General features: G+C 46.3%; 3 protein-coding genes across 6 annotated transcripts in view; 1 reads left to right on the top strand and 2 right to left on the bottom strand.

Moving 5' to 3' along the window:
• Positions 1–1,333: 1,333 nt before the first annotated feature.
• Positions 1,334–15,620, bottom strand: DND1 (DND microRNA-mediated repression inhibitor 1). The gene is made up of 5 exons (XM_072134177.1): positions 15,508–15,620; positions 5,256–5,379; positions 4,378–4,839; positions 2,509–2,898; positions 1,334–2,080 (listed from the first exon to the last, which is right to left on the bottom strand). The coding sequence occupies exons 1-5, from the start codon at positions 15,577–15,579 to the stop codon at positions 2,064–2,066; spliced, it is 1,065 nt and encodes a 354-aa protein (XP_071990278.1). The 5' UTR covers positions 15,580–15,620; the 3' UTR covers positions 1,334–2,063.
• On the bottom strand, positions 6,389–9,631 carry LOC140117428 (uncharacterized). Of its 4 annotated transcripts, XM_072134172.1 has the most exons (4): positions 7,715–9,631; positions 7,497–7,606; positions 7,115–7,230; positions 6,896–7,036 (listed from the first exon to the last, which is right to left on the bottom strand). In XM_072134172.1, exons 1-3 carry the CDS (start codon positions 9,608–9,610, stop codon positions 7,143–7,145), a joined length of 2,094 nt encoding a protein of 697 aa, XP_071990273.1. In that variant the 5' UTR covers positions 9,611–9,631; the 3' UTR covers positions 6,896–7,036; positions 7,115–7,142. The 4 variants fall into 4 exon arrangements, with proteins under 4 accessions (XP_071990271.1, XP_071990270.1, XP_071990273.1 ...); XM_072134170.1 differs by having other exon boundaries at positions 6,389–7,036; positions 7,115–7,606; XM_072134171.1 differs by having other exon boundaries at positions 7,002–7,230.
• A 51-nt stretch (positions 15,621–15,671) lies between the features above and the next one.
• CCDC82 (coiled-coil domain containing 82) overlaps positions 15,672–27,357 on the top strand; it is a 28,107-nt gene continuing 16,421 nt past the window's right edge. Inside the window, exon 1 of the mRNA XM_072134175.1 lies at positions 15,672–15,734. The gene's annotated coding sequence lies outside the window, so the exon portion shown is untranslated. The remainder of the gene's footprint in view (positions 15,735–27,357) is intronic.

Raw genomic sequence — 27,357 nt, 5'->3', positions numbered from 1 at the left:
CTTCACCAGAGGTCACAGTGGGCAGAGGGGTCTGTCTGTAACTATGGGTTGTCTGTAAGTCGGGTGTCCTTAAGTAGGGGACCGCCTGTATTAAAATCTCCTGCCTCCCTTCAGGATTACAGTAAGGGAAATATTTGTGCAGGCATACAATTACTATGCACACCTCCTAAACCCCCACTTCCCTGAGCAGTGGATACATCGAGGGGAAAGGGCCCCTTATCTGTATGGCAGCTGTATCACCGGGCAGAGCTAGGTCCAACCAAGCTTTACACAAAAACCTACGAATGAATGGACCCAAGTTTAAGAAACTACATGGGCAGTGCAAAGAAATTGAGATTTCAGTGTTATCTCAGAAGGAGGGAAGGACTCCTTTACTGTATATGCACAGTGGTCCAGAGGCACAAGAAATCCGATTATTTTCAAACAGAATCTTTGCCAATCTTAAAAATTGGTAAAAGATGGCAAGAAATGGTACACTGGTAAAGTATTCAAGAGAAGCACCCTTCATGGGACAATATTCAGCACTGAATCCTTAGTAGTGGCAAATACACCTCAGATTCTATCCAACTTCCCCCCTGTGTGAACATTTCTTAAAGAGGACCAAGCACTTTTTTTTTATGCATTTAATGTCTCCAAGGTGCAAATAACATAACTAATATTACCACTGTTATTTGCGCCTTAGAGACATTAAAATACATAAGAAAGTAGTAGTGCTTGGCCCCAATTGTATTTCAATGTCTATGGGGTTGAAACCCTGGACCAAATGCCCCAGTAAACCAGGTTGTGCAGGCCAAATATATTATCTACTGATTCCTTAAAAAGCTAATTTTCCAGCTCCCCAGGCATTAGAGCTTGTAGGTAGCATGTTGTACAAGGATTCAGTGTGGTCTCAATGGAGGGGGTGGGGGGGGGGGGTTGATGACACTATGGCACTTGAGAAATTCCCTTTTAAATCGGTATGCTAATGAGGTAGGCGGCGTGCACAGGATGTGTCCTTAATTTTCAGAAACTGCTATTCCATCATGGACCTCTCCCTGTCCCATCAGGTAAGCGGGACATTTGTCTTGTGATAAGTATGGTGAAACAATGGAAGAGAAATGGTCCAGGCAGAAATAGACATGCCCCCGAGTGCAAAAACTGCCAAATTACCATACAGTTTAAACTAAGAAACCTGCATTCCCTGTAAAAAAAAAAAATTAAAAATACATGCCATAAATAGGCGGGGAAAGTACAACTGGAACCCAATATACAACAGCCAGTGGGAAAGCAGGAAGGGAGTTACACTTCCAAAACTACCCAGTGTTACTGGAAGGAACACAACGTAGTCAAAAAGTTTGATTGCAAAAACCTTTTATAAAATCCAAGTTTTTTTTTTTTTTTCTACAAAAACTATGAAACATCTGTAACAAAAGCTTCAACTACAAGATTCTTTTTTCAGTGCTCAGACATCCGCACACTTTGTGCTAAACATGGTTACATTGTCAACAATAAAAGGGATATTCCCATCGAGCTACATGGGTCACATGACCTTGCCAGCCATTGTAGAGAGAAGTGAGATGGTTCAGCTTATGTGGCCATCTCCCCATTCACTTCTTAGGATTTCAATATAGCTGAGAATACCCGCTCCACCAGAGAAGTGGATGGAGAGTCCTTTCCATGCGCTGTCACACCCTGCCTGAAGCAAACAGACAGGGACACATGACAGAGCAACATACTCGAAGGGAAAATACCTTTAAATATCATGCAAGTGCAAATACAAAAATGTGCAAAGTATAAAATCCGTGATAAAAAGTGCTAGAAAAATAAAGAAAAAACCTGAAACAATAAGTGACAGGGCCAGTGCACAAGTGGTGATAAGTCGTGAACGAGTAATATCAATAAGCAGTGACCGGCCCCGTGTAATATAATAAGATTCATGTATAAAGACATTCATAGAGTGATTATAAAAGAAGATTCTCTCAGCTTACAACCGTAAGAAAAAAAATATAAATTTACATATATAAAAATCTTCATCTAAAAAAGTCAACATAAAAACAATGGACCATCCTCTTCTTAAGAGCCGTCTAATCTACGATGTAACCTGGTAAAAAAAGAAAAATTTATTTTAAGACAAAAAACAGCAACATTTAGCAGATCCTACTATACACGTGTAACTTCAGAGTAGACAATTGTTAATTCTGGGCCAAGGAGAGCGTTGGGTGGTCCTACCATGTGATCGACAGTCTTGTTTAATTATACTGCAGGCAACTGGTACATAGTGTACTACCTGCATGCATATAGGACCATGTACATTCTGCTTGGCTCTTACTGCTCTAGAACATACTGCATGCATATAGGACCATGTACATTCTGCTTGGCTCCTCCTGCTCTAGAACATACTGCATGCATATAGGACCATGTACATTGTGCTTAGCTCCTCCTGCTCTAGAACATATTGCACCTATTCAGTTTGCATTTAGAAAATTTGCTGGGTGGTGGTAAAAAGTTACAATGAAAGCATGCCCTTACCCATTTCCTTTAGTATCCGCATGGCCACCATCTCTTTGGCTTGCTGGTACTTATCGGTAGGGATAAGCTTGTCCCCGGCCAGCCAGGAATAGCCAGTAAAGGGCACGCCATGTTTCGGTATCAACACCCAATACCAGAATCTGAGCCATCCACATGTGCCCTGACTCAGGAACTTTATCTGATAGACGGGCTGCCCCAGCTTCACTTTCTCACACAGGAGCTGAAGGCAATGGACGGCACTCGGTGCAGGTTTCTCTGGTTTTACATCCATGGGAAGTTCCGGATGGGGGATGGAATTGGGTTTTGCCAGGTTACCAGTCTGCAGCTTCTGCCTCATTGACTGCTGGAGCCAGTCTACAGTGAAGGGACAGCCATAGATGACCTGGACACCTGTGGAAAACACATACAAGACCATTATACAATTATAAATGGATATAACCCAATGCATCTATGGGTAGCACAATAAAAGGACCAAACATCAGATTGTTGCATGATTAAAGTCCTACTGCTTAGTATCCATTCAAGTGAATTGGAATAGGAGTAAGAGACACTTACTCATAGATCGAGGCCTTGTGATTGTGGTAATCTTATATTTGTTATCCATGGCCTCCTTCCTTCCAAAATGAAGTTTAAACTTATGCCAATTATGTTAACCGGCTCACCCCCTCCCTATGCAGATGTCTCCCTTCAATAGAAGAAGTGTCAGTGGGAGGTGCAGGTCCAGATTAAGGTTTGTGGGGGACTTTGGGTGCAAAATCTGGTGTAGGAGCGCGCAGAAGTAGCCCAGAACGGGTTACAGGTTAAGCATCCATGGTACAAGTAGGGTCCTGTCTTAGTCAACAATCTGTCATCATGCACAACCATGCAAGCAGGACCATGATCTGGCTGCACAATTGGTGGCCGGTTCATGGTGCCCATAAATGTATATGGCACACCAGTAATAAATATGCATACAATATATCATAAATAGAAGTGTTCTCACCCTCTCCTGGTCCAGATACGTGGTTGGCATCAGTGTGAAGTCACTGCGCCAGAAAACAAACCTCCTGTGCGCTCTGCAGTCTATGGCAGAGGGGAGCCCATTGTTCCTTGCTTTGCACTAGAGACAAATCTATCAGCAGAGAACCAGCTAGGGAGCAGGACTTGAACACAGTGGCCAATTTGGGAGGCCATTGGCTGCCTGAATCACCAAAACCTGGCAGGGCCCGTGACATGTGCTGCCCTTATAATCCGGCACTGTGGGGAGATAAGGGGGGTTGGGGAGTGCACCTGTTCAGTGCAACAGCCTATGAAACTGCAGCACAGAGTGGCTTCCCCATTATAAGAGTTGATTTTAGAAGGAAAGACCATGGATAACAAATAAGATTATTTAAGTCTTGGTGTCCGAATCTAGGAGTAAGTGCCCCTGGTTTCAGGTAGATGACATTGCAACGTAATAGTACGGCACATTTTGTTAAGGAGTTTATCTGCCAGATCCTGTTAGCACAATCACTGAAAAATGATGCTTATTCCCCTTCATGTTCTGTCAAACTACCTCTTACATGAACATAAGAAGGAGAGAATCCAGTCACTGGTTGAGTATAAGCAGATTTAGTTTTTTTCAGCACAATTTTTGTGCCAAAACTCAGCTTATATGGTAATCAATTTTATTGAAAAGCCCTGGAAGGATAAAAAGTTTTGGCCTCCCTTCTGAAAAGGCCCAATAAGTGGATCTAGATAGTATGGACATGGACTGGGGCCATAGTATGGTCTCTGCCTCCCTTATCAACCCATTGACACATGGACAAGTATATAAACTCCAGATGCCACAGTCTGATGACCACAACATCTCAGGGGTCAAACAGTCTACAGGTAGAAGAGAATACAAACCTTCACACAGAGTTTTCTTTGCCATGGCGGCTGCCCTGTGAGAGTTGTACTTCACAACAGCCATGTTTTTGGCATCAGTGGTAGGACTGGCATAGAGAGAAACCGTATGCACTCCAGTGGTTATGTCTCCCAGGACGCCCTCTAGCACATCTTTCTCTAGAAATACCGGGAGGCCATCGAGTGCAAGCTCACTCTTCTCAGTGCTCCGGCACACCAAGATCTTAAAACCTGGTCGAATTTCATAGCTGCCAAGCTGGACAATGGCTTGGTCTGCGATGCGTTTTGATGAGTAACGCGCATAAGCAAAGCCGCGGTTGAGGCCGCTGAAGGTCATCATTAAACGGAACTCATACAGTTTACCAATGGACTGGAAGAGCGGTATCAAGGTGTCTTCATAGATCTCTTGGGGAAGGTTGCCAATATAAATTTCAGAACCAAGAGGAGGGGCTTCTCCAACCCAACCTGCCAAAACAAGGAACATCATTTGTAATAACTCTTTACAAGCTTCAGAGTTTTGTCATTGGCCAACAAGGATACACTGCAAGTGGGGATAGCTGCAATGCAATGCCCCTAGAGGCATTTAAAAGCTGAGGGACCTGGAGGAGGGGCAATTAGTAGCCACCCCTGCATCGGCAGGAAGGGGTTCAATAGGTTCCCACACACACACACACACACCACAGGACATTAAGTGCAGTAGCAAGTATCCATTTTATTAGCCTACCGGACCCTTACAGGACATGAGGGGAGAAGAATTTTTGAAATTCTTATTTGGCGTCAAATACTGCAACATTTTCTGTTGTGTGAACTTCTCCAGGGATTATGGCCACCGCTAAATATACATCTCCCACATATTACACTACCCAGCCCCGTAGAGTCACCTGGAGGAGGACCACCATACATCCTTTGTCCGTTCACTTGTACCAGCGTTATGCTGGAGCTTTTCATCCATTCCAAAAGCGCGGATTTATTTTTCTCATTCACAGAGTTGAGCCAGATAAAAGGCTGAAATAAAAAACAGAAGTATTAGAGCCTGAGAGAAGTTGTACAGATTCTTAATATTTTTAAAGGGCATCTCCCAGTTTTACCATTTTGTGTTACACAATATGTGACGCCAAGTGCCCAGCAGCTGCCTTCTTAACATAGCAAATCAACACAACTGACTGTGTCCAAATACTTAAAATCTTTAAGAGGGTTGTCCATTTTAAGCACATTTATAGTTGATATGGTTTGTGTAATGGAAAGTTATAAATTCTAAACTTTTAAATTAAAATCCTATAACTTTTCCTTACAGCAAATAATGAATATTGTTAGTATAAAGTGCTTAAAGTGGACAACCCCTTTAAATATGGCCAAGTTAACCCCTTGACTTGCAGCCAGTTTTAACCTTTGTGACCAAGCCCTATTTTTAGATTCTGAGATGTGTCACTAAGTGGTTATAACCATGGAAGGCTTTAACATTTCCAGGTAATTTAGAGATGTTTTTTGGACTTCATGTTAGCTGAAAAATTTGGATGATATATTTTTAAGTTTAATTAGGAACCAAACTGGGAAAAAATTCCTTCTAGGCAGATGGGCATGGTCAATTTTCAAAAACCACCTAAATAACCAATATTTGATTAATGTCCGCTTTACGTACACTTATATTCTGGGGTTTAGAAATTTTGAGTGAGATTTTTAAAATTTTCATGCAAGTCGCCAATGAATAACACCCCATTATAAAATTTATACCCCTCAACATAAGTAGAACGATTATTTAGAAATGTGTCAACTAAAAAAAATGTCACAGGAGTTAACACATTGAGGTGCGATTTAGAACTTGAAAAAAAAAAAAAAAAAAGTTAAAACTTTTAAGTGATGCAAAGTGTCGAAAAAGTGGAGATTTGGTGCTGTTTCCATTAATGGTTTCACCACCAGGAATAACAGTTTTATATTTTGGGATCCAACATGTTTAGGATTAAAAAATTTTTTATCAGTTTTAGGGAAAAGGGCGATTCAAACTTTATTAAAAAAAAAATATAGAATTAGACTCACCGGTAATTCACTTTCCATCTAGTCCTCCATGACGGCCCACTTGGAGGATGCCCCTTGACCTCTGTAGGGACAGGAAGCAGAGAGGTTAAAAGCCTCCCACCCGCATCCTCCCGCCAGTGTCTACCAAATAACTACACCGGTGGAAGGTACAACAAAATTTTATTTTGTATGTTAAACATTCACATACATACAGAATAAGTCAGGGAGGGAATATATATAGGCCGTCATGGAGGACTAGATGGAAAGTGAATTACCGGTGAGTCTAATTCTATATTTCCAATACGTCCCCCATGACGGCCCACTTGGAGATCTACCAGATAAGTAGAAATTTTTAGGGTGGGATGACAGCTTGTAGAACTTTCCTGCCAAAGGAAAGATCTTGAGAACAAGGCAAATCCAGTCTGTAGTGTTTTATGAAGGTGGATGATGAGGCCCAGGTAGCGGCCTTGCAAATCTGCTCTAATGATGCACCTCTTTTTTCAGCCCAGGAAGTGGACATAGCCCTGGTGGAATGGGCTTTTAGGTCCGTTGGGGTCTCCTTCCCTTGTTGCGTATAACAGGTGGAGATAGCTAACTTTAGCCATCTTGCTATTGATGTCTTTGAGGCCTTTCTCCCTTTGTTTTTTCCCTGGAATTGAATAAACAAGTTATTGTCTAAACGCCAGGACTCCGTAGCTTTTATATAAGCTAGTACAATTCTTCTTACGTCTAGAAGGTGCCACGAAGCTTCCCTACTAGTGGAGGGGTTTTCGCAAAAAGATGGTAGTGTGATTTCTTGAGCTCTGTGAAATCTGGATGTCACCTTGGGAATGAAGCCTGGATCTAAAGTAAGAATTATACGATCAGACAAAACTCGCATATAAGGCTCTTTGATTGAAATAGCCTGAATTTCACCCAATCTTCTAGCTGTAGTGACAGCAACAAGAAGGGTAGTTTTTAACGTTAAGTTCTTTATGTTGGCGCTATCCAGAGGTTCAAATGGTGGTCTGGAAAGTGCGTCTAGAACCAGTTTTAGGTCCCATGTAGGAACTCTCCTGAGAATCTGGGGTCTGATTCTGGAGGAGGCTAGGATAAACCTTTTGACCCACCTGTGCTCCGCCAGTGGACGATCGCAGAAGGCGCCAAGAGCCGAGACCTGGACCTTTAAGGTGCTAGTAGAAAGGCCCTGTTCCAGGCCTTTCTGTAGAAAGTCCAAAATCTGTAAGATATTGGGGTTAGATTGAGATGGAGGATTATCTCCACAAAATGTTACAAATTTTTTCCAAATTTTATGATAAATTGCAAACGTAACCTTCTTCCTACTTGCCTTAAGAGTTGTTACTACAGCCATTGAAAGACCCCGCGATGTCAGGAATTCGGACTCAGGATCCAAGCTGTTAGCTGAAGCCGTCCAGGGTCGGGATGTAGAATCGGTCCCTGGTGTAACAGGTCTCTCCGTGAGGGTAGTATCACTGGTTGCTGCTGGGTCAGGGATGTCAACAGAGGATACCAGTTCTTCTTTGGCCAATTTGGACAGATCAGTATCACCCTTGCCTGGTCCGTAAGGATTTTTCTGAGGACCCTTGCCACTAAGGGAATAGGGGGAAAGGCATAGGAAAGAGGTTCGACCCATCGGTGGCTGAAAGCATCCAGTCGATCCTTCGGTGCTCCTGCCTCCAGAGTGTAGTATCGATGGCATACCGTATTCTTCTTTGTGGCGAAGAGATCGATTTGAGGAATTCCCCACAGACTTGTCAAATGGGTGAAGACCTCTGGATTGATGCTCCATTCGTTGGGAGAAATTTGTTCCCTGCTGAGGTAGTCTGCCTCCTTGTTTAGAACTCCTCTCAGGTGAGTTGCGGAGAGGGAGAGCACGTTCTCCTCTGCCCAGGAGAAGATCGTATGTGTTAAGGTGGAAAGAGTTGTCGATCTTGTCCCCCCCTGTCTTCTTAAGTAAGACACCGCTGTGGTGTTGTCTGATAAAATGTGTACATGGTTGTTTTTCAGGAGAGGTGTATTTAGCCTTAGGGCTTCCCAGATGGCCCGTAGCTCTCGATAGTTTGATGGCTTCCGGGATTGGGAAGGCGTCCATAGACCTTGGGCGTAATGGGAAGGGAAGACCGCTCCCCAGCCCACACTGCTTGCGTCGGTCGCAATTGTGAGACGTGGAAGACAGTGCCAGTGGACCCCGTTCTCCAGGTTCTTCCTCTGTAACCACCACTGTAAACTTCTTTTTACTGAGGATGGGATGATGACCTTCTTGTCCAAACCTGAGGGTCTTCGATCCCAACTGCTCAGAATCCAATTCTGTAGGATGCGAGAATGATTTTGACTCCAGGCCACTGATGGGAGACAGGCTGTAAGGAGTCCCAAGATCTTCATGGCTCCTCGGATTGATATAGAAATCTTCATTCTGAAGGAGCGAACGTGTTGTCTCAGATCTTCCGCTTTCCCCTGAGGAAGAAAGGACATCAGATGAGTGGAATCTAACATTACCCCAAGGAATTTCTTGAGGGTGGAGGGAGAAAGATCTGACTTTGGGGTGTTTATTAACCATCCCAACTCTGAAAGCTTGTGTATCGTAAGATCTCTTGCTATAATGAGATCTGGACTGTCTTTTCCCACAATCAGCAGGTCGTCTAAATAAGGAATGATAGATACTCCTTGAAGTCTCAGAAAAGCAACCACCTCCACCATGATCTTTGTAAACACTCTTGGAGCTGATGAAATCCCAAAGGGGAGAGCCCGAAACTGAAAGTGTAGGACAGAACCCTCTGGAGAGAGGACAGAAAATCTTAAGAATTTTTGAGATGATGGGTGAATTGGGACGTGATAATAGGCGTCTTGCAGATCTATTGTGCACATGCAGTAACCTGTGTAAATGATTTGGGTCGCAGATCTTACCGATTCCATGTGGAAACGTCTGTAAGTGATGAACTTGTTCAAGGCCTTTAAGTTTATTATCATCCGGTTTGACCCGTTTGGTTTTTTGACCAGGAAGAGGGAAGAATAGAAGCCCGTCTTTTCTTGATCTTGAGGGACCCGGGAGATCACTCCTGCGAGAAGGAGAGATGAGACTTCCTGCCAGATGAGAGAATGGGTAGAGGAAGAGGTAGATAATAAGGGAGGCATAAATCTTGATGGTGGGGGGGTACTGAATTCTATCCTGTATCCCGAGTTGATAATATTCAGGACCCAAGGGTTTGAGGTAATACAAGACCATTGGTTGACAAACCTTAGAAGACGCCCCCCCACTCTGGCGTCACTGTCTCTTCCCTCCGGAGTTGTCAGGGGAATTTGAGAATAGAAACCCCCGACCTCTGCCGCCTTTAGGGTAACTCCAGCGACCCTGTTTACCTTTGCCCCGAAAGGTCTCCTTGGTGTTCCTGAAGGGACGAAATGAAGGTTTCTTGGAAGGTGCTTTGTTCTCCGGAAACCCCTTCTTCTTATCAGAGGCTCTTTCTAATATGGCGTCCAACTCTGGACCGAAGACGAAATCTCCAGTAAACGGGATGCTGCATAGCTTCGTTTTAGAACGAATGTCACCGCCCCATTGTTTTAACCACAAGGCTCTCCTTGTGGCATTTGTTAGAGCCCCTTCTTTGGCCGCAAAACGGACGCCTTCAGCTGAAGCATCAGCTAGAAAGGCAGTGGCAGATTTAAGAAGAGGAATACTTCCTAACAGAGAAGCTCTAGGGGTGCCTTCTCTGATGTGGGATTCCAATTGGTTTAACCAGAAGAAGAGGGTTCTGGCAACTGAGGTAGCCGATAGATTTGACTTTAGGCTTGTCATGGATGTTTCCCAGGCCTTTTTAAGAAGGGCATCTGCCTTTCGGTCCATAGGGTCTTTGAGTTGCGCCGAGTCTTCAAACGGCAAGTCTGTTTTCTTGACAACCTTTGTCACCTGCACATCCATTTTAGGAACAGAGTCCCAAACTTTGGAGACTTCCTGATCAAAGAGTAGACGTCGTCTAAACCCCTTGGAAGTTGTGATCTTCTTCTCTGGGTCCTTCCATTCTTCTGTAATTAACCCCAAAAGTGTATCGTTAACTGGGAAAACGCGTTGTTTTTTGGCTCTCAGTCCTCCAAACAATTCGTCCTCTCTAGATGTGCAGGGGACTTCCTCTTCGATGTCTAGAGTTTCGCGAATGGCCTTCAGTAGATTATCTAACTCATCCAACTGAAAGAGGTGACGTGGGTCAGTCTTTTGACCTACATCCTGGGAATCGATTTCTTCTGTGTCCACCAAGGAGTAGGAAGGGACTTCAGAATCATAATTTTCCTCCTCAGAGGAGGAGATGTCCGCTAATCTTGGTTTTTTTGGAGGGGGTTCCTTCTGTGTTGCCGAAGCCACTGAAGCCACTACTTTCTCCTCAATAAAGGATTTTAGTTCATCCATAAATGAAGTTTTTTCCTCGCGCATAAACTCTTCTATACAGGTTTTACAAATGGGCTTCTGGTAAGCCTCGGGCATAGTGCGAAAACACATATTGCATTTCTTAGCAGTACTTCTGCTCTTAGCAGGTTTGCTAGCTTTTTCAGATTTTTCAGATCTGTCCTCTTTTCCTTTCCCCTTAGTCCCTTGATCCTTATCCTAAGGGAGAAAGGTAAGGAATAACTAACTTGGAGTTCTAATATGATACACTACTAGAACATGCCATACAGCACCACTTACGTAACCAGGAGGGTGGAGTAGGCCCAAGTCTGCCTCATCAGCCATGTCAAAAAGATGTCTGGGACGGCCAGGCCACCAAACGATATATGCTCCAAAACAGACACCATTTCTCTGATAGAGCTCAATTTTTATACCTTAACGGGGAGCCCATCCCCCTAGCTGGTGGCGCTGCTGCGCTCGTTCGCTCCGAGGCGCGTCTGACGTCAAATCCGGTCGCGGCCGGAAGTCGTCATCGGCCGCAAAGAACTCTTGGGAACGGAGCTTTTCGCGCGGCCTCGCGTAGGCCCCATTCGGCTGCTGGAGAGGCCGCTGTCCGGATCATCGAGGGACCAGGGAGGGAAGACCCGGCCGCGGACCCGATCCGGAGGGGAACTACGACCTGCAATAGGCCGGCGTAACCCCGGTAAGTTTTTTTCTCTAAAAAAGAACATGCGTCCCCCCCCCCTTAGGAGGAGAGGAGCCTCTCTGACCTATCCCCTGTAGGGACAGGAAGACACTGGCGGGAGGATGCGGGTGGGAGGCTTTTAACCTCTCTGCTTCCTGTCCCTACAGAGGTCAAGGGGCATCCTCCAAGTGGGCCGTCATGGGGGACGTATTGGAAAAATTCCATTTTTAGACCCCCCCTAGGGCAGGTAAGGTGGGAGGGGGGGGGTTGTTACTGTGTGAGAAGGGGGTAGCAGACATTAAGGGTGGCTACCTGAGTAGTAATATAGCTGCCCTGCTTAATAGTGTGGCCCCCTGAAGAGTAGTGGTAACACAATGCAGACCGTGGACTGCAAAAGGTGGCGCACCCCTGCCCCAGGGGGTCTGATCACTCCCACCATATACTGCAGAACTACTGTATTGCAGTATATGGGAATTTTGCAGTACATTTGTGCAAGTCTATTACTCAGATACTGCCCAACGACACGTCCCATCTTTCTCCAGGTGCCAGACATACACCTGCCCAACCGTAGCCGTGTGGGCTTATATCAGTGTGAATGTGCCCTTAGAGCTAGCAAGGCCAAGTGCACTAATGCCAACCTTCAGCAAAGAAACTTCAGAAGCAATGGGTAGCATACAAATAAAACGGGGGCACCTGTAGTCATGGGCCAAACCTGGAAAGGGCCTACACAATGCAGGTTTTTATTTTAGAGTCGATTGTGGAGCTGGTTGACTCCCAACAGGCCGTGTTCACACCTGGCGCTAAGGCCGCGGTCAAAAGTACCGCTAGGCATCCGTTCATAACACGACGCTAGCTAACGCTCGAGTTAGCGTCATGTCTGAACGCACCCACATCACTCCGCTGTGGCCATTTATCTCAGTATTTGCTGTGATCAGCAGTCCAGATGATGTAAACACCAACATTTAATAAATTATTTTCACATAAAAGTTTGTTGTAAAAACAAACTTTCCTGCTGCCTTTGAAACTTATTTGTTCTTCCTCCCTGTCAGGAAGAGTAAGCAGAGCTACAAGGAGCTCCCACACACTGCAAACACTAAACACTAACAAAACAGCCCCATTATCTGCACATAGTTGGCTCAGTTTTGATAGTTTTTTTTTTTTAATTAATACTATGCCCCTCCTCCTTTTCATTTACTTTCAATAGATGAATTCAGTTGAGGATATAATCACTTAATAAATGCATATAGATCAATACAATTACATTGATCTGTATGTATATATCCTGCATTTGGACTATCCCCCCCCCCCCCCCCCCCCCGAATTATTATTTTTTTTCTTACTGGCTGCTTGGTGCATAATGTGGCAACACCGATCAGGTTGCCAAAGGTGCCAGGGGCATTTAATTGATGGCGATGCCATCTTTGTTCAGATTGGCACACCCCGTTACCAGCATCAGGGCAAAATGTTCAGTTGCCAGGAGTTTACGTATACTCCCAGGTTTGACCCTTAAGGGGTATTACCATTTCAGCAAATAATTGCCATCATTTCTGTAATGAAAATTTGAGGCAACTTTCCAATATAATTTATGCATCAATTTCTCATGGTTTTTAAGATCTCTGCTTGCTGTTCTTTTATAGAAAAGTTTGTTTATTTCCAGTGGACAGAAATCTGACCATGTTCACGGCTGGTTATATTACAGGCTCTGGTTACTCTAATACTAACAAGCCGTGCACTTGTGTGACTTTCTACTCTGGAAGTAAACAGTATCCTTCTATAGAAAGACAGCAATCAGAGATCTAGAAAACTGAAGGGATGCATTTCCCTGGAAATGCATGTGTACGGGCCGACGTCCACCCCCTGTGCGCTAGCGTCGTCTTATAAACGGACACCTAGCGGTACGTGTGACCATGGCCCAAGAGACCCAGTCAAGCAAATTAACCCCCAATACTAAATATATTTTCATAAACTGGCATTAGAGAGCATTGCATCTATCCATTGTCCCTTTACATACCTGTAAACCTAAGCAATGAGGTCCTAAAGCTGTATGCAAATGACCTGTGAAATGTCCAATGAAGCATTAGCATATTCAAGCTGTCCACTATTCATGAGTGGGAGGCACAGCCACGCCCACAGTGCTTGACGGACAGCCGGTATAATAGTGTAATGGCTGCTCCGTGTGCGTGTGTGTTACAACAGCTCCAGGATGCAGCCATGTTATAGCAGAACATGTCAGGTATTTGTGTAGCTGACGTCTGTGTCTCTTACATGTGTATGGCAGCAGGTAAAGCACAGACACCAGCAATGCTTTACTATCCATTACACACAGACATGTGCAGGGGAGGCGAGGGGGTAACAGGGGTGACATCACTGCCTCTGACCATGTGACCAGCCTCATTTACATGATAAAGAATAGATGATTTTATCATGATTAATGTATTAATTGACAATAAAGGCTGGGATCCTAGTGAGCTGCTCCAACAGATAGGGGTGTCCACAGTAGTGACAAAGACCTGATGACAGGTGTACTTTAACCATTTCAGGAGTGTCCTCACACTGCTGTGCTCTTAGTTATCTGGGAAGTATGCAAATATATTTTCCAAGGTGTTAAATGGAAAAAAATACCTCCTTTTGCTACCTTGAAAGGCAGCCCCCTTACCACCAAGTATGACCTGCAAGAAGTCTAAAAACATGATGTGGGATTAAGCCAAACCAGTATATCTATTCCATTAGGAACAGGCTCCCAACTGTAGACAGCGATGTTTCATCCTGGTTGGGTCTCCTCACATACTTCCCAGAATTCCCTAGTGGAGAGTCTATGGCTTTAAGTCTCCACATGCCTTTAAGATGGCCTTAATTGGCAGTCGCTCCATAAGGAGAACACCTACTGTCAGTTTACCATGCGTTTGGCTGCTTACAACCTGTTTATCTATTAAGATAATTGGGGGGGAAAAAAACGGACTAAAAATGGACCAAAAACGCCATGTGTTGCATCACCCTTATAGCGCAGCTTCTCTGCTCCAAGTTCATGTACAAACCTGAAATACATTTCACAGTCCTGCTGCTACAACAACAAACAGGTGTATGGCCAAACAACCTCCAAGTACAACAACTACCACTGGCTGCAGCTTTGTAAGGGGGAAACTGCTGGAAGAACATTGATACCCCTCCAATGATGGAGGGGGGGGGGGGGAAGGGGGGTGCATCACTGGTGCAATTTTTTGTAAATGTTGAGTTCTTTGCATTACCCAGACTAACAAAGTTAAATTTTGAGACAGCCGCTCTTTCTATTGTATAGAACCAGTGCAGCGCTTTGTCCTCTTATTTTCTGTATGGGGGGGGGGGGGGTATTTATAATATTTACTTTATGACTAGGTCATCTGTAGGCATCCTAATATCTTTACACCTTAATTGTATGTGTTTATCAACAATGAAAGAAGGTTTCCCAGAAAGACGGCTGAGACTAAATCCCCTCGACCCCCCCCCCCCCCAAAAAAAAGTAAATGCAATATAATTTTTTTTAATACAAAAAAGTCATAGCCTACACAACTAGTATCACATGATTTACTGCTACAAAGTCTTGCAGTGGGAAGGAAGAGCAGCAGCCACCTGTTCTTAACCCTTCCAGTGCCAGTCTACCTACTACTACCCCACTACTTATATACCCCCCCAACAAGTGGTGTTTACCCTTCCATTAACACAACCTGTGCTGCTGTATCCGGTTCTACATTGTATAATGTTTATATCCGGTACAGAAATCAAAACACTCTTTCCCTTTGCAATTTCCCCGGCGCCCCGACTACATTATACATTTAAAAAAACTCCAACGTGAACCCCTTTCTTTCACCAGACACCCCAAACTAAATACTTCCCCTACATACCATGGCTATCATATAATCATCACTTCCAGGGGTCACCGCCCAATTCATCAGCAACAACCCGAGGTCCCTACACCCCAGTGCATGCTGAGAGTAGTAGTTCTGCGACTCACAAACAATTTATGCACAACTTCCATGTGATTGCACTAATTTAAATACTAAAAAACTTAATAAAATAAAGCTACCTCACAGCCTCCGGTGAGTGCTCCCTTCCTGCGGTTCATGTCTGCGGTGTTGCTGTACATACGATGCGTCATGCGCTGCCGAGCTGCGGTTTATATAGAGGCGCCGCTCCCGGGAGCCTCCCCCACTGACCAATCCCAGGAGGAGCCGAGCTCTGCTCACTTCTCATTGGTGCTACAGCTTGTACTGGTTTATACTGGACAGATACTAGGGCTATCCTGCGCAGCAGGTAGAGGAGGATGATGGGGGTTGTAGTGGGTTCATATGGATAGGCTGCAGGTGATGAGGACAGGTTACTCCCTGCTATGTTTTGGATAGTCCCTGTAATATATTGTGGGTGAGAACATGAAGTAATGGTTGGTGCAAATCATAGGAAGGCATTTATCAAACTTTTTTTTTATTATTTCCTCTTTCTTATTTGTGACTTTTGCTGTTGTTTTACAAAGTTTGCCCAAGTTCTAGGTTTTTGCGCCCTGTCTGTCATTAGTTTTCAGATGCTAGACTTATAAAAATGTCACAATTTTGCCACAAAAACACTCCAGACTGGAGTCTTTGGCCGCGGTCACACGTAACGCTAGGCGTCCGTCATAACGCAACGCTAGCGCACAGGGGGAGGTCCTCGGCCCGAACGCACATGCGTTTCCAGGGAAGCGCATGCGATTGTTAAGTCGATCGCATGCGTTTCTCTGGAAACGCATGTGCGTTCGGGCCGAGGACCTCCCCCTGTGCGCTAGCGTCGTGTTATGACGAACGCCTAGCGGTACGTGTGACCGCGGCCTTTCAGGGCAAAAAAATTCACTTTTTTTATGCCTTTTTGAGGGTGCGTTCACACGTTGCGCGTTCACACAGCTGAGATGAGGTGATTTGCCTAATAACATTACTGTTAACGTTTCTGTTTACAAAACGCACCGTAAACGTGATGTTAACGTACGCATTAATGTTACGTTAACAAACATAAACAGTGATGTAATTAGGCAAATCACCTCTCATCAGCTGTTGTCAGGCCGCGGTCACACAACAGCAGCACACGGGGAGAGGAGGAGGAGGTGAGCCCAGCTCACCCCCGCCCAACTTCATAGGAACATATGGCGCACGGCGCCGTACTACGGAGAAAGATAGACCATGTCCTATCTTTTTCCGGGGTACGGAGCGGTACGGTGCCGTGCGCCCATTGCCGTCTATGGTTGACGTATATCGGCCGTATATACGTCCCCCATACGGCAGTGTGAATGTAGCCTAAGGCCGGCGCCACACAGGGCGCTTTGTCTGCGCTTGCAAACGCAAACGCAGACAAAGTCGCGCCCACCGGGGCGGGCCTCGGCCCGATCGCATCGGCGTTTCTATGGAAACGCCTGCGATCGGGAACGAGCCGCCGGTGTTTCGCGTTAAATTAACGCAAAACACGAGGCCCGCCCCGGTGGGCGCGACTTTGTTTGCGTTTGCAAGCGCCCTGTGTGGCGCCGGCCTGAGGGCGCGTTCACACGTTGCGTTTTGGTTGCGTTTTCATTGCGTTTGAAATGCATTACAACAGCAGAAACAGCCTAATAACGCCATGTGTGACATCACCCTTAGAGCGCGTTCACACGTTGCCTTTTCATTGCGTTTTAAAACGTGTTACAACAGCTGAGGAGAGGTAGAGGTGATTATATTACTGTTAACATTTGCATTTAGTAAACCCATTGTAAACTCAATGTTAACGCATGCATTAACATAGCTTTAACAAATGTAAGTAGTAATATAATCAGGCAAATCACCTCTCCTTAGGCCGCGGTCACACGTACCGCTAAGCGTCCGTTCATAACGCGACGATAGCGCACAGGGGGTGGTCCTCGGCCCGAACGCACATGCGTTTCCAGCGAAACGTATTCAATCGGCTTAACAATTTCCAGGGAAACGCATGCGCATTCGGGCCGAGGACTTCCCCCTGTGCGCTAGCGTCGGTACGTGTGACCGCGGCCTTAGCTGTTATAATGCGTTTTGAACACAATGAAATCACAACCAGTGGCGCAATGTGTGAACGCGCCCTAAGGGTGAAGACACACATGGCGTTTTTGGGCCGTTTTTACTAAGTGCGTTTTCAGATCGTTAAAAATGCATGCGTTAAAAAACGCATCCGTTTTTTAAAAACGCATGCGTTTTTTGAAAACGCATGCGTTTTTGTCCGTTTTTTCCGAAATTGCGCAATGAAAAACAGACAAAAACGCATGCGTTTTCAAAAAACGCATGCGTTTTTTTAGATCTGAAAACGCACTTAGTAAAAACGGGCCAAAAACGGCCCAAAAACGCCATGTGTGTCTTCACCCTAAGGGTGTTTACAAACGCAGCGCTAGCGTACATGGTGGGGGCCTAGGCCCAAGCGTATATGCGTTTCTATGAGGGGTAACCAGAACGCAGTGTCTTGCATTGTTTTAATGCAAGACACCAAGTTCTGGTTACTGATCGTGTGTGCTTCCATAGAAATGCTAGCGCTGCGTTTACGTTAAATCGTGACAAAAAGGCCACGTGTGTCACCGGCCTAGAAAAAGAGAAATGATAAATGTCCCACATAGATTTTAGATGGGTTGTTCAAGATTTACTATAGAATGTTAGGCCGCGGTCACGCGTTTCACGTTGCGTTACTAGTGCACAGGGGGCGGGCCTCAGCCTAATCGCATATGCGTTTCCAGTGAAACGCATGCGGTCGGGTAATGAACGCAACGCTAGTGGAACGTGTGACCGCGGCCTTAAGGGCGCTGTCACACGTTGCGTTTGCAGACGCAGACGCAGACCAAACCGCGCCCACCGGGCGGTCCGCGGTCCAATCGCATCGGCGTTTCTCTATGTTTCTATTGAAAACGCCGATGCGATTGGACCGCGGACCGCCCGGTGGGCGCGGTTTGGTCTGCGTCTGCGTTTGCAAACGCAACGTGTGACAGCGCCCTCAAGGATTTAATAAAAGACAACAAGGCCGCAGTCACACGTTCTGCTAGGTGTCCTTTCATAACGATGCTAGCGCACAGGGGGGGCGGTCCTCGGCCCGAAACGCATTAGATTGATAAGCCGATGAACAAACGCCTTGCGGTACGTGTGACCGCAGCCCAAGGGTGCGGTCACACGCTGCGCTTGCGCTGTGTTTCCAAGCACAGGGGGCCGTGCCTCATTAGTATTTCCAGCTAAACTTATGCGAATGTTAATTGGGAACACCAATGCGTTCGACCTGAGGGCGCTTTCACACGATGCGATGTGTCACGGTTTTTGATGCATTCCAAAGGCTTCCAAAGCCTTGATCACATGCTGGGGTTACATCGCGTTTTAGCAGATGCAGTGGAAACGCAATGTAACCTTAGGCTGCGGTCACACGTACCGCTAGGCGTCCGTTCATAACGCGACGCTAGCGCACAGGGGGTGATCCTCGGCCTGAACGTAGTTGTTGTATTGTTTATATACAAGACACTGGGCGCTGGTTACCGATCGCATGCGTTTTACTGGAAACACAAATGAGTTCTGGAGAGTCCCGCCCTCCCATGTGCTAGCATTGCATTAGGAAACGCAACACTGGCGGGAACACGTGAACGCGTCCTTAGATAGGGCCAGTTCTCATCGGTTTAAAAACAGATGAATAACGGATCCATTTTTTCCATTGGTATCTGGAAAATTCTGTTTCAAAATACAATGGGGCTCTTTTACTGAGGGTGATGCCACACATGGCGTTTTGAACACGTTTTTGGGCCGTTTTTGAGCAGTCCGTTAAAAAATGCATTCGTTAAAAAACGCATCAGTTTTTGTCTTTTTCCGAATTTGTGCATTTAAAAACGGATGCGTTTTTTAACGGACTGCTCAAAAACGGCCCAAAAACGTGTTCAAAACGCCATGTGTGGCATCACCCTAAGGGTCGTGCCGCTCCCTTTCGTCGGACTGTTCACCTTTTTCGGGGATTGCACGGCTTGCAGAGGTATTTAAGAAGTGTCTGTGCTGGGATTTTGCCACATGTGAACCTTTTGTAGCGCAACTGCGCTGGCTTCCAGGCAACAGAAATGGGGGGGGGGGGAGGCCGGTGGATAATCCGAGTGATACGGACTGAGTGCGGGATTTAACTTTCAAATTGTGTGGCAACTCCAAGCACTTGCACCACTAAAAAGATGGTGAACCCCGGCGAACCTGAGCGGGGAAGCGACACAAGCAGAATATCGGGCGCACTATCTTAGTGAATCGCGGCACTGTACATTATCATCTGACAATACACTTTCAGTGAACGCCAGCGGCCAGGTAAGTAAATGTGCCCCAATGTAAACACCATGTATTAACCCTGTCTGAGAGGACTAAAGCCCAATTCAGGGCGGTTTCCTACATAACGTTTTTGTTCATTAAACGCATGCGCTTCATTGGAAACTCTTATGCTTTTTGGCCAAACCCCCTCCCACTTGTGTTTTGGATGTGTTTAAAAACTCGACAAAAACGTCACGTGGGAATCCGACCTCAGGGTTAACTCATTACTGTAATGTCTTCTTTTCTTTTTTTTTTCTTCTCCTGTGTTTAGAAGCTATTCTTGGTTTTTGCTGAAAAGCATGGCCCAACAAAAGACAATTCTATGGCATATCCATTCAGATCTCTGAGGGTGATGGCACACGTGGTGTTTTGAACGCGTTTTTGGCCCGTTTTTAAGCAGTCCGTCAAAAAACGCATGCGTTTTTGACCAGTTTCAATTAAGATAATTGGTCAAACCTGTCAAAAACGAATGCAATTTTTGACGGACTGTTTAAAAACGGGCCAAAAACGCATTCAAAACGCGACGTGTGCCATCACCCTGAGACCGCGGTCACACGTTCTGCTAGCTAGGGTTGTACAAGACATCCAGGTCTGGTTACTGATCTGGAAACGCATATGCGATTGGGCCGAGGCCCGCCCCCTGTGCGCTAGCGTCACTTTATGAACACAATGCTAGGGGCATGTTTGACCGCAGCCTAAAATGCGCCTCTCCTACTCGTTCTCAGATTTAACAACTACCTTATATACTCGAGTATAAGCCGACCCGAGTATAAGCCGAGGCCCCTAATTTTACCACCAAAAACTGGGAAAACCTATTGACTCGAGTATAAGCCGAGGGTGGGAAATGCATTGGTCACAGACCCCCCCAGTATACAGCCAACCAGCCCCCTATAGTATACAGCCTGCCCCCAGTAGTATACAGCCAGCCCAGCCTGCCCCCAGTAGTATACAGCCAGCCCAGCCTGCCCCCAGTAGTATACAGCCAGCCCAGCCTGCCCCCAGTAGTATACAGCCAGCCCAGCCTGCCCCCAGTAGTATACAGCCAGCCCAGCTTGCCCCCAGTAGTATACAGCCAGCCCAGCTTGCCCCCAGTAGTATACAGCAAGCCCAGCTTGCCCCCAGTAGTATACAGGCAGCCCAGCTTGCCCCCAGTAGTATACAGCCAGCCCAGCTTGCCCCCAGTAGTATACAGCCAGCCCAGCTTGCCCCCAGTAGTATACAGCTAGCCCCATGTAGTATACAGCTAGCCCCATGTAGTATACAGCCACCTCAGCCTGCCCCCAGTAGTATACAGCCTGCCCCCAGTAGTATACAGCACCCCAGCCTGCCCCGTGAAGTATACAGCCCAGCCCAGCCTGCCCCCAGTAGTATACAGCCTGCCCCGTGTAGTATACAGCCACCTCAGCGTAAAAAAAATAAACAAACATATACTCACCCTCCGGTGGCCCCGGTGTGCAGCGCTGCTCGCCCGATGTCCGCACCGCTTGTCTTCAGGCTTCTGCGCCCGTCTTCCTTCTTCTGCGGGGCGCTGCCATTGCTGTCTCCCGGGCCGGTGCCTAGTATGACGCGCCGCTGCTGACGTCATGCTAGGCGCCGCTCGGGGGAAAAACAATGGCGGCGCCCTACAGAAGACTGGCGCGGATGCCTGAAGACGAGCGCGGATGCCTGAAGACGAGCCGCGCGGAGGGGGAGTATATAAGTTTTTTTTTTTTTAAGTAATTTTGACTGACTGACTGACTCGTGTATAAGCCGAGGGGACGTTTTTCAGCACATTTTTTGTGCTGAAAAACTCGGCTTATACACGAGTATATACGGTACTTGTCTGTATCCAGCCGTCATGGACAGTATGTATAGGTCATTCATGCTTTGGGGTTTGGGGAGGTGTATTGGTATCTTGAGGACATCAGTGTGGGGCCCTCTTAATCTTCAGGGGCCACAAGCTATAGCAATGGTCACTTTACAGATAGATCCACCGATGGCTGTGATGCAGTGTGTTACACTGACATGAAATGATCCAGCGCATGAAGGCCTCATCCTGTCAGATTTTCTAAGGACCCTAATAAATATAAATGTCTTTGGACAATGGCTACAGATAAGGATTATATATGACGTCTAGGACAGCAGTCGGCTATGTAAACAAGAACAGATCCAGACAAGAAGGAAGATGTGTGATAGGATCTATCAGCTCCTCCAGTGTTTACACAAGGCAGCTGCCCCTAGTACCGGGCCTAGTCATGACCTGCACACACATCCAGTCATATCATTCATATGCTTCCCAATGGAGGGGTGTTTACTAATCTGCAATAAGGTCATAGTGATGCTAGATTCACCTAATTATACTTCAGTAGAGGCGCTTAAAGGGGTTGTTCACTATCAGCACATAATTGATATTGTTTGTGTAATGTTCTACAATTGTTCCATATTCTTTCTGTATCAATTCCTCATTCTTTTCTAGATCTCTGCTTGCTGTTTATTGTGTGGATAATCACCGATCCCTGGTCATGTGATGTCACACAGGTGCCCGGCTTGTTATATCCCTGGTCATGTGTTGTCTCACGGGTCACGGCTTGTTATATAACAGAGAATAATCAAAGCTGTGTGTTATAATAAGCCGTGCACCTGTGTGACATCACATGGCCAGAGATATAATGAGTCGGGCACCTGTGGGATTTCACACAAACAGGGAGTTCTGTCTTCAGGAGGGCCCTGGGCTGCAGGACCCTTAGCCCAACTAAGGGCTTGAACATGAGGAGGAGTTCTGGCTCTACTACCAGAGGGTGCCACGTGCAGCGACTCCCCAGGCTGTGTGGCATGTCCACGCACCCTCTACAGTGATTCTGACTATGGCCCCTATTGCCATCCACTGACCGGGGATAGTCCAAGGAATTACTCCTACCTGCTCTCCACCTGCCAGTGGAAAATGTCCAGCTGTCGCCCCATCACTCCGGGGGGGTCTGCGAGTACCTTACCCCCACAGGTTGCTGATTCCCCCTGAACATAAGTCTCCCACACCATGAATATGCTGCATGTTAGTATGGTGTGTATATATGTATACAGGGTATGTGTGTATATGCTGTATACACAGTAAGTATGTGATGCTCTTTTTGTGTGTGCATATGTAATTTGTATATGATGTTTGTTTATATGATGCACGTGTGTATATGGTGCTGTATAAATGTGATGCTATATGTATGTACAGTAGAGACCAACGTTTGGACACACCTTCTCATTCTGTATTTTCATGACTATAAAAATTGTAGATTCACAATGAAACTATGAATTAACACATGTGGAATTTATAACCTTAACAAAAAAGTGTGAAACAAATGAAAATATGTCTTATATTCTAGGTTCTTCAAAGTAGCCACCTTTTGCTTTGATTGCTGCTTTGCACACTCTTGGCCTCTCTTGATGAGCTTCAAGAGGTAGTTACCTGAAATGGTCTTCCAACAGTCTTGAAGGTGTTCCCAGACATGCTTAGCACTTATTGGCCGTTTTGCCTTCAAAATGCAGTTCAGCTCGCCCCAAACCATCTCGATTTGGGTTCAGGTCTGGTGACTGTCGAGGCCAGGTCTTCTGGTGTAGAACCCCATCACTCTCCTTCTTGGTCAAATAGCCCTTATACAGCCTGGAGGTGTGTTTGTAGTTATTGTCCTGTTGAAAAATAAATGATGGTCCAACTAAACTCAAACCAGCTGGAATAGCTTGCCGCTACAAGATGCTGTGGCAACCATGCTGGGTCAGTATACTTTCCCCAAAAGTATCACCTGAAAAGCCCCCCCCCCCCCCCCAAAAAAAGGGAAAAAAACACACACACACACACCATCACACCTTCGCTCCAGGCTTCACGGTGGGATTAAGTCATGTAGAGTCCATTAGTTCAGCTTTTCTACATCGCACAAAGACCCGGTGGTTGGAACCAAAGATCTCAAATTTGGACTCAGACCAAAACACAGATTTCCACTGGTCTAATGTCCATTCCTTGTGTTCTTCAGCCCACACAAGTCTCTTGTGCTTGTTGCCTGTCCTTAGCAGTGGTTTCCTAGCAGCTATGTTACCATGAAGGCTGCCGCACACAGTCTCCTCTTACCAGTTGTTGTAGAGATGTATCTGCTGCTAGACCTCTGTGCGGCAGTGACCTGGTCTCCAATCTGAGCTGCTGGTAACCTGCGATTTCTGAGGCTGGTGACTCGGATGAACTTATCCTCCACAGGTGACTCTTGGTCTTCCTTTCCTGGGGCGGTCCTCATGTCAGCCAGTTTTTTTGTAGCGCTTGATGGTTTTGGCGACTGCACTTGGAGACACTTTCATAGTTTTTCCATTTTTTTGGACTGACTGACCTTCATTTATTAAAGTAATGATGGCCACTCGCTTTTCTTTACTTAGCTGCTTTTTTCTAGCCATGGTGTGTGAGTATATACTGTGTGTGATTCACTCACATGTGTGAGTATACAAATATGTATATATTTTTGCAAGTGGGTTCCAATGATCAGTCTGCTATGGGGCCCTACTTATATATACGCCCCTGTCCCACACCCTATTTCAGCTTTGGAAGAGCTGGAGCCCACTGAAGACCTGGAAACATGGTCCCAGGTTCCGATCTTCCTCTTCCTGGGACCTACTATATCACTGGTGGAAGATGCCTTGTGTTTGCCTGCAGAGGGAAATGTTTACAGCCTGTTAAAGAGACTTCACTATACTTCCGGATATTCCTGCTGGCCCTGACCAAGGGACCAAGCCATCCATGACATATCTCTGGCGCTAGTCAATACTACAAACCAGCCACTTTGGTCTCCTGGGAATTCAGCTGCCCCCACACTGCGATTAGGCCCTTGGTGGGGTAATATTGCATATCCATAGGGTATTTCAGAATGTCAATGAAGTTGAAAGAAGGCCAGCCTAGCTCTGTCCTCTTTCACGTCTACACTGTTAGCCCTCATGAATGCAAAAATAGGGGAAATTTATCATAAGTAGGAGTTTCGTGACGGAACCCCAATCTTTTGGCTCTGACGTAGCCGCCTAATGTAACCTGTTGCCGGCTGCACAGCGTACAATTCTACGCTAGGTCCACGCTGGAGTAAATTTGTGCTATAAACCGACAACCGTTCATCTTGAACGGTCACGGGCTATAGCAAGAGCGCAGGTGAGGAATTTTTTTTGTGACGTCCCACTCCACTGCTGGCCACATACCCCCTTTATGTCCATCTACAAGTGCAAGTGGCGTAAAGAGGAAAATAATCGCAATGTCTGGTGGTTTGCTAGGCATTGGATAGGGTCTAAATTGCTGATCGGTGGGGATCTCAGTGATGGGACCCCCACAGATCACGAGAAGGAGGGGTCCAATGGGGTTAGAGGTATCTCAGTCAACCCCACGTTGATGTCCTTGCAATGTTCTTCTGCTCCATTCATCTATATGGAGGTGAATGGTCATGCGTGGCCGTCTGCTCTCATTAATACCTGGGGTCCTAGCGGACACCTTGTTCTCGTAATCTGTGGGGCTCTCATCACTGCAGAAAGGGGCTGACTTGTTTTGTGGAAAAACACCTTAGTGAACAACATTTATTGGTCCACGGGCCGCATTGTCATACTGCTCAACTTTAAGGGCGCGTTCACACGTTCCGCTATCGTCGCATTCATAACGCGACGCTAGCGCACAGTGGGCGGGGCTCGGGCCGATCGCATATGCGTTTCCCGGGAAACGCATGTGATTAATAACCCGATCGCATGCGTTTCTCTGGAAACGCATATGCGATCGCCCCAAACTCCTCCCCCGTTATGAACGCGGCGCTAGCGGAACGTGTGAACGCGCCCTAAGGGTGTGTCCACACATTCAGTTTTTCAGATGCAGTTTTTGATGCCCAATCCAGGAGTAGAGTGAAAATAGAGGAGGAGCAGCTACTTCTTAACTATAGGTCCTCATCCATTATCATCCACACCTGCTTTTGGCTTCAAAAACTGCATCTGAAAAACTGAACGTGTGGCTGCACCCTGCGGTGATTCTGCCTGTCGTTTCTGTACATTCCCTTGGTCACTACCGTGAGCAAGTTGCGCCTGTGGAGTAGCCTGGTGGTATCCCACCTCACCAAGTCCATCCCGCTTTGCGGTGGGCTCTGGTGAATACCGTGTTCCACTTAGACGACACTCCCAGGCGTTATGCATCACTTGCCGTGGTGAGATCCTGACAATAAGATCTGGCCATGGATCCCGCCAAGGTTCCCCTACCTGAACTATCTGACCTCGCCACAGAGAGGTCTAAGGTGGCATTCGTGGTCAGCCACCTCTCCGGGAAAGCTCTTGCATGGGCTACCCCTCTCTGGAACAGGAACGACCCGGTCACTGCCAACATCACTGCATTCCTTGCTGAATTTTGGTCTGTCTTCGAGGAACCAGTCTGGGCATATTCGGCTGAGACTGCCCTGCTGAATGTCAAGGGGACTTGTCAGTTGTTGACTATGTGGTTCAATTCCGCACTCTTGCCTCTGAGCTATCTTGGAATGAAGCGGCCTTGCCCGCCACTTTTAAGGAAGGATGGGCTAGTCGTCTGCATGGGACCTGCTTGTTCACTCAGCGACCTCATCAACCTGGACACTTGGATTGACGTCCGGGTTTTCGTAGCATCTGGAGGAGCAGCGCCTTGAACAAGCGCAGATCAGGACCCATAGTGTGCTGCAGAGGAGGCCATGCAGGTGGATAAAGCTTGTCTGACACCACAAGAGCGCTCCAGACGACAACAGGAGAATCTGTCTCTATTGTGCCTTTCTCGGGACTTGTCCACTCCGTCCACAGTGTACGAGAATCGCATGGACCTAGGTTTCCTGGGAGAAGCGTCCCTAGGTGAGAGCAAAGCATCTCCAAGTCTGAACATACCGGTCCTAAACAGCTCTGGGACGGGTAGCCAGTTTTAAAGTTTCTGCCTTCCTGGAATCCTAGATTATCGCGGACTGAACAAAATTACTGTGAAGAACCACTACCCATTGCCACTCATCACTCATCATTCTGCCTACGTGGAGCTTTGGTCTTCACCAAATTAGACCTTCGTGGGGTGTATAATCTCATCTGCATTCGCGAAGGTGACAAATGGTAGACCGCCTTCAATACTCATGATGGACACTTTGAGTATCTCGTCATGCCGTTTGGGCTCTGTAACACTCCAGCCGTATTCCAGGAGTTCGTTAACAAACTTTTCCAGGACCTGTTATATACCTGTGTTGTGGTTTACCTTGAGACCTGGATCCACTTTGGCTTCCAAATGCTGACGCAAAATACTATCTAGATTAGGGACACACGCGCCTGCATCCATCCATTATGCATTTATGAAACCATACCAAAACCATGAATGGAAAGTATAAAGTTTTTTTCAGTATTTATTAGAACAAAAGTGGGCGTGATCATAAATTGTTGGGCCACAGGAAAAGTCTATAATACAGCGGGGACATAGTAAGCACTACATAGTGTAAGCTCAACGTAGAGTGGACCTGTAGAGGCCACTAAGCAAAGCTGTTGGTGACAGTAGAGTGGGAATATTAGTATTTTATTTGTACTTGACTATTATACTTATATGGCTAATATCTGGGGTAATATTTTGAGGTTTTCCCTTTATAATTCCG

This window comes from Engystomops pustulosus, chromosome 2 (genome assembly GCF_040894005.1).
Source record: "Engystomops pustulosus chromosome 2, aEngPut4.maternal, whole genome shotgun sequence".
Lineage (NCBI taxonomy): Eukaryota > Metazoa > Chordata > Amphibia > Anura > Leptodactylidae > Engystomops > Engystomops pustulosus.
The sequence above is the reverse complement of the archived record's forward strand: the minus strand, read 5'-3'. Positions and strand labels throughout refer to the sequence as shown.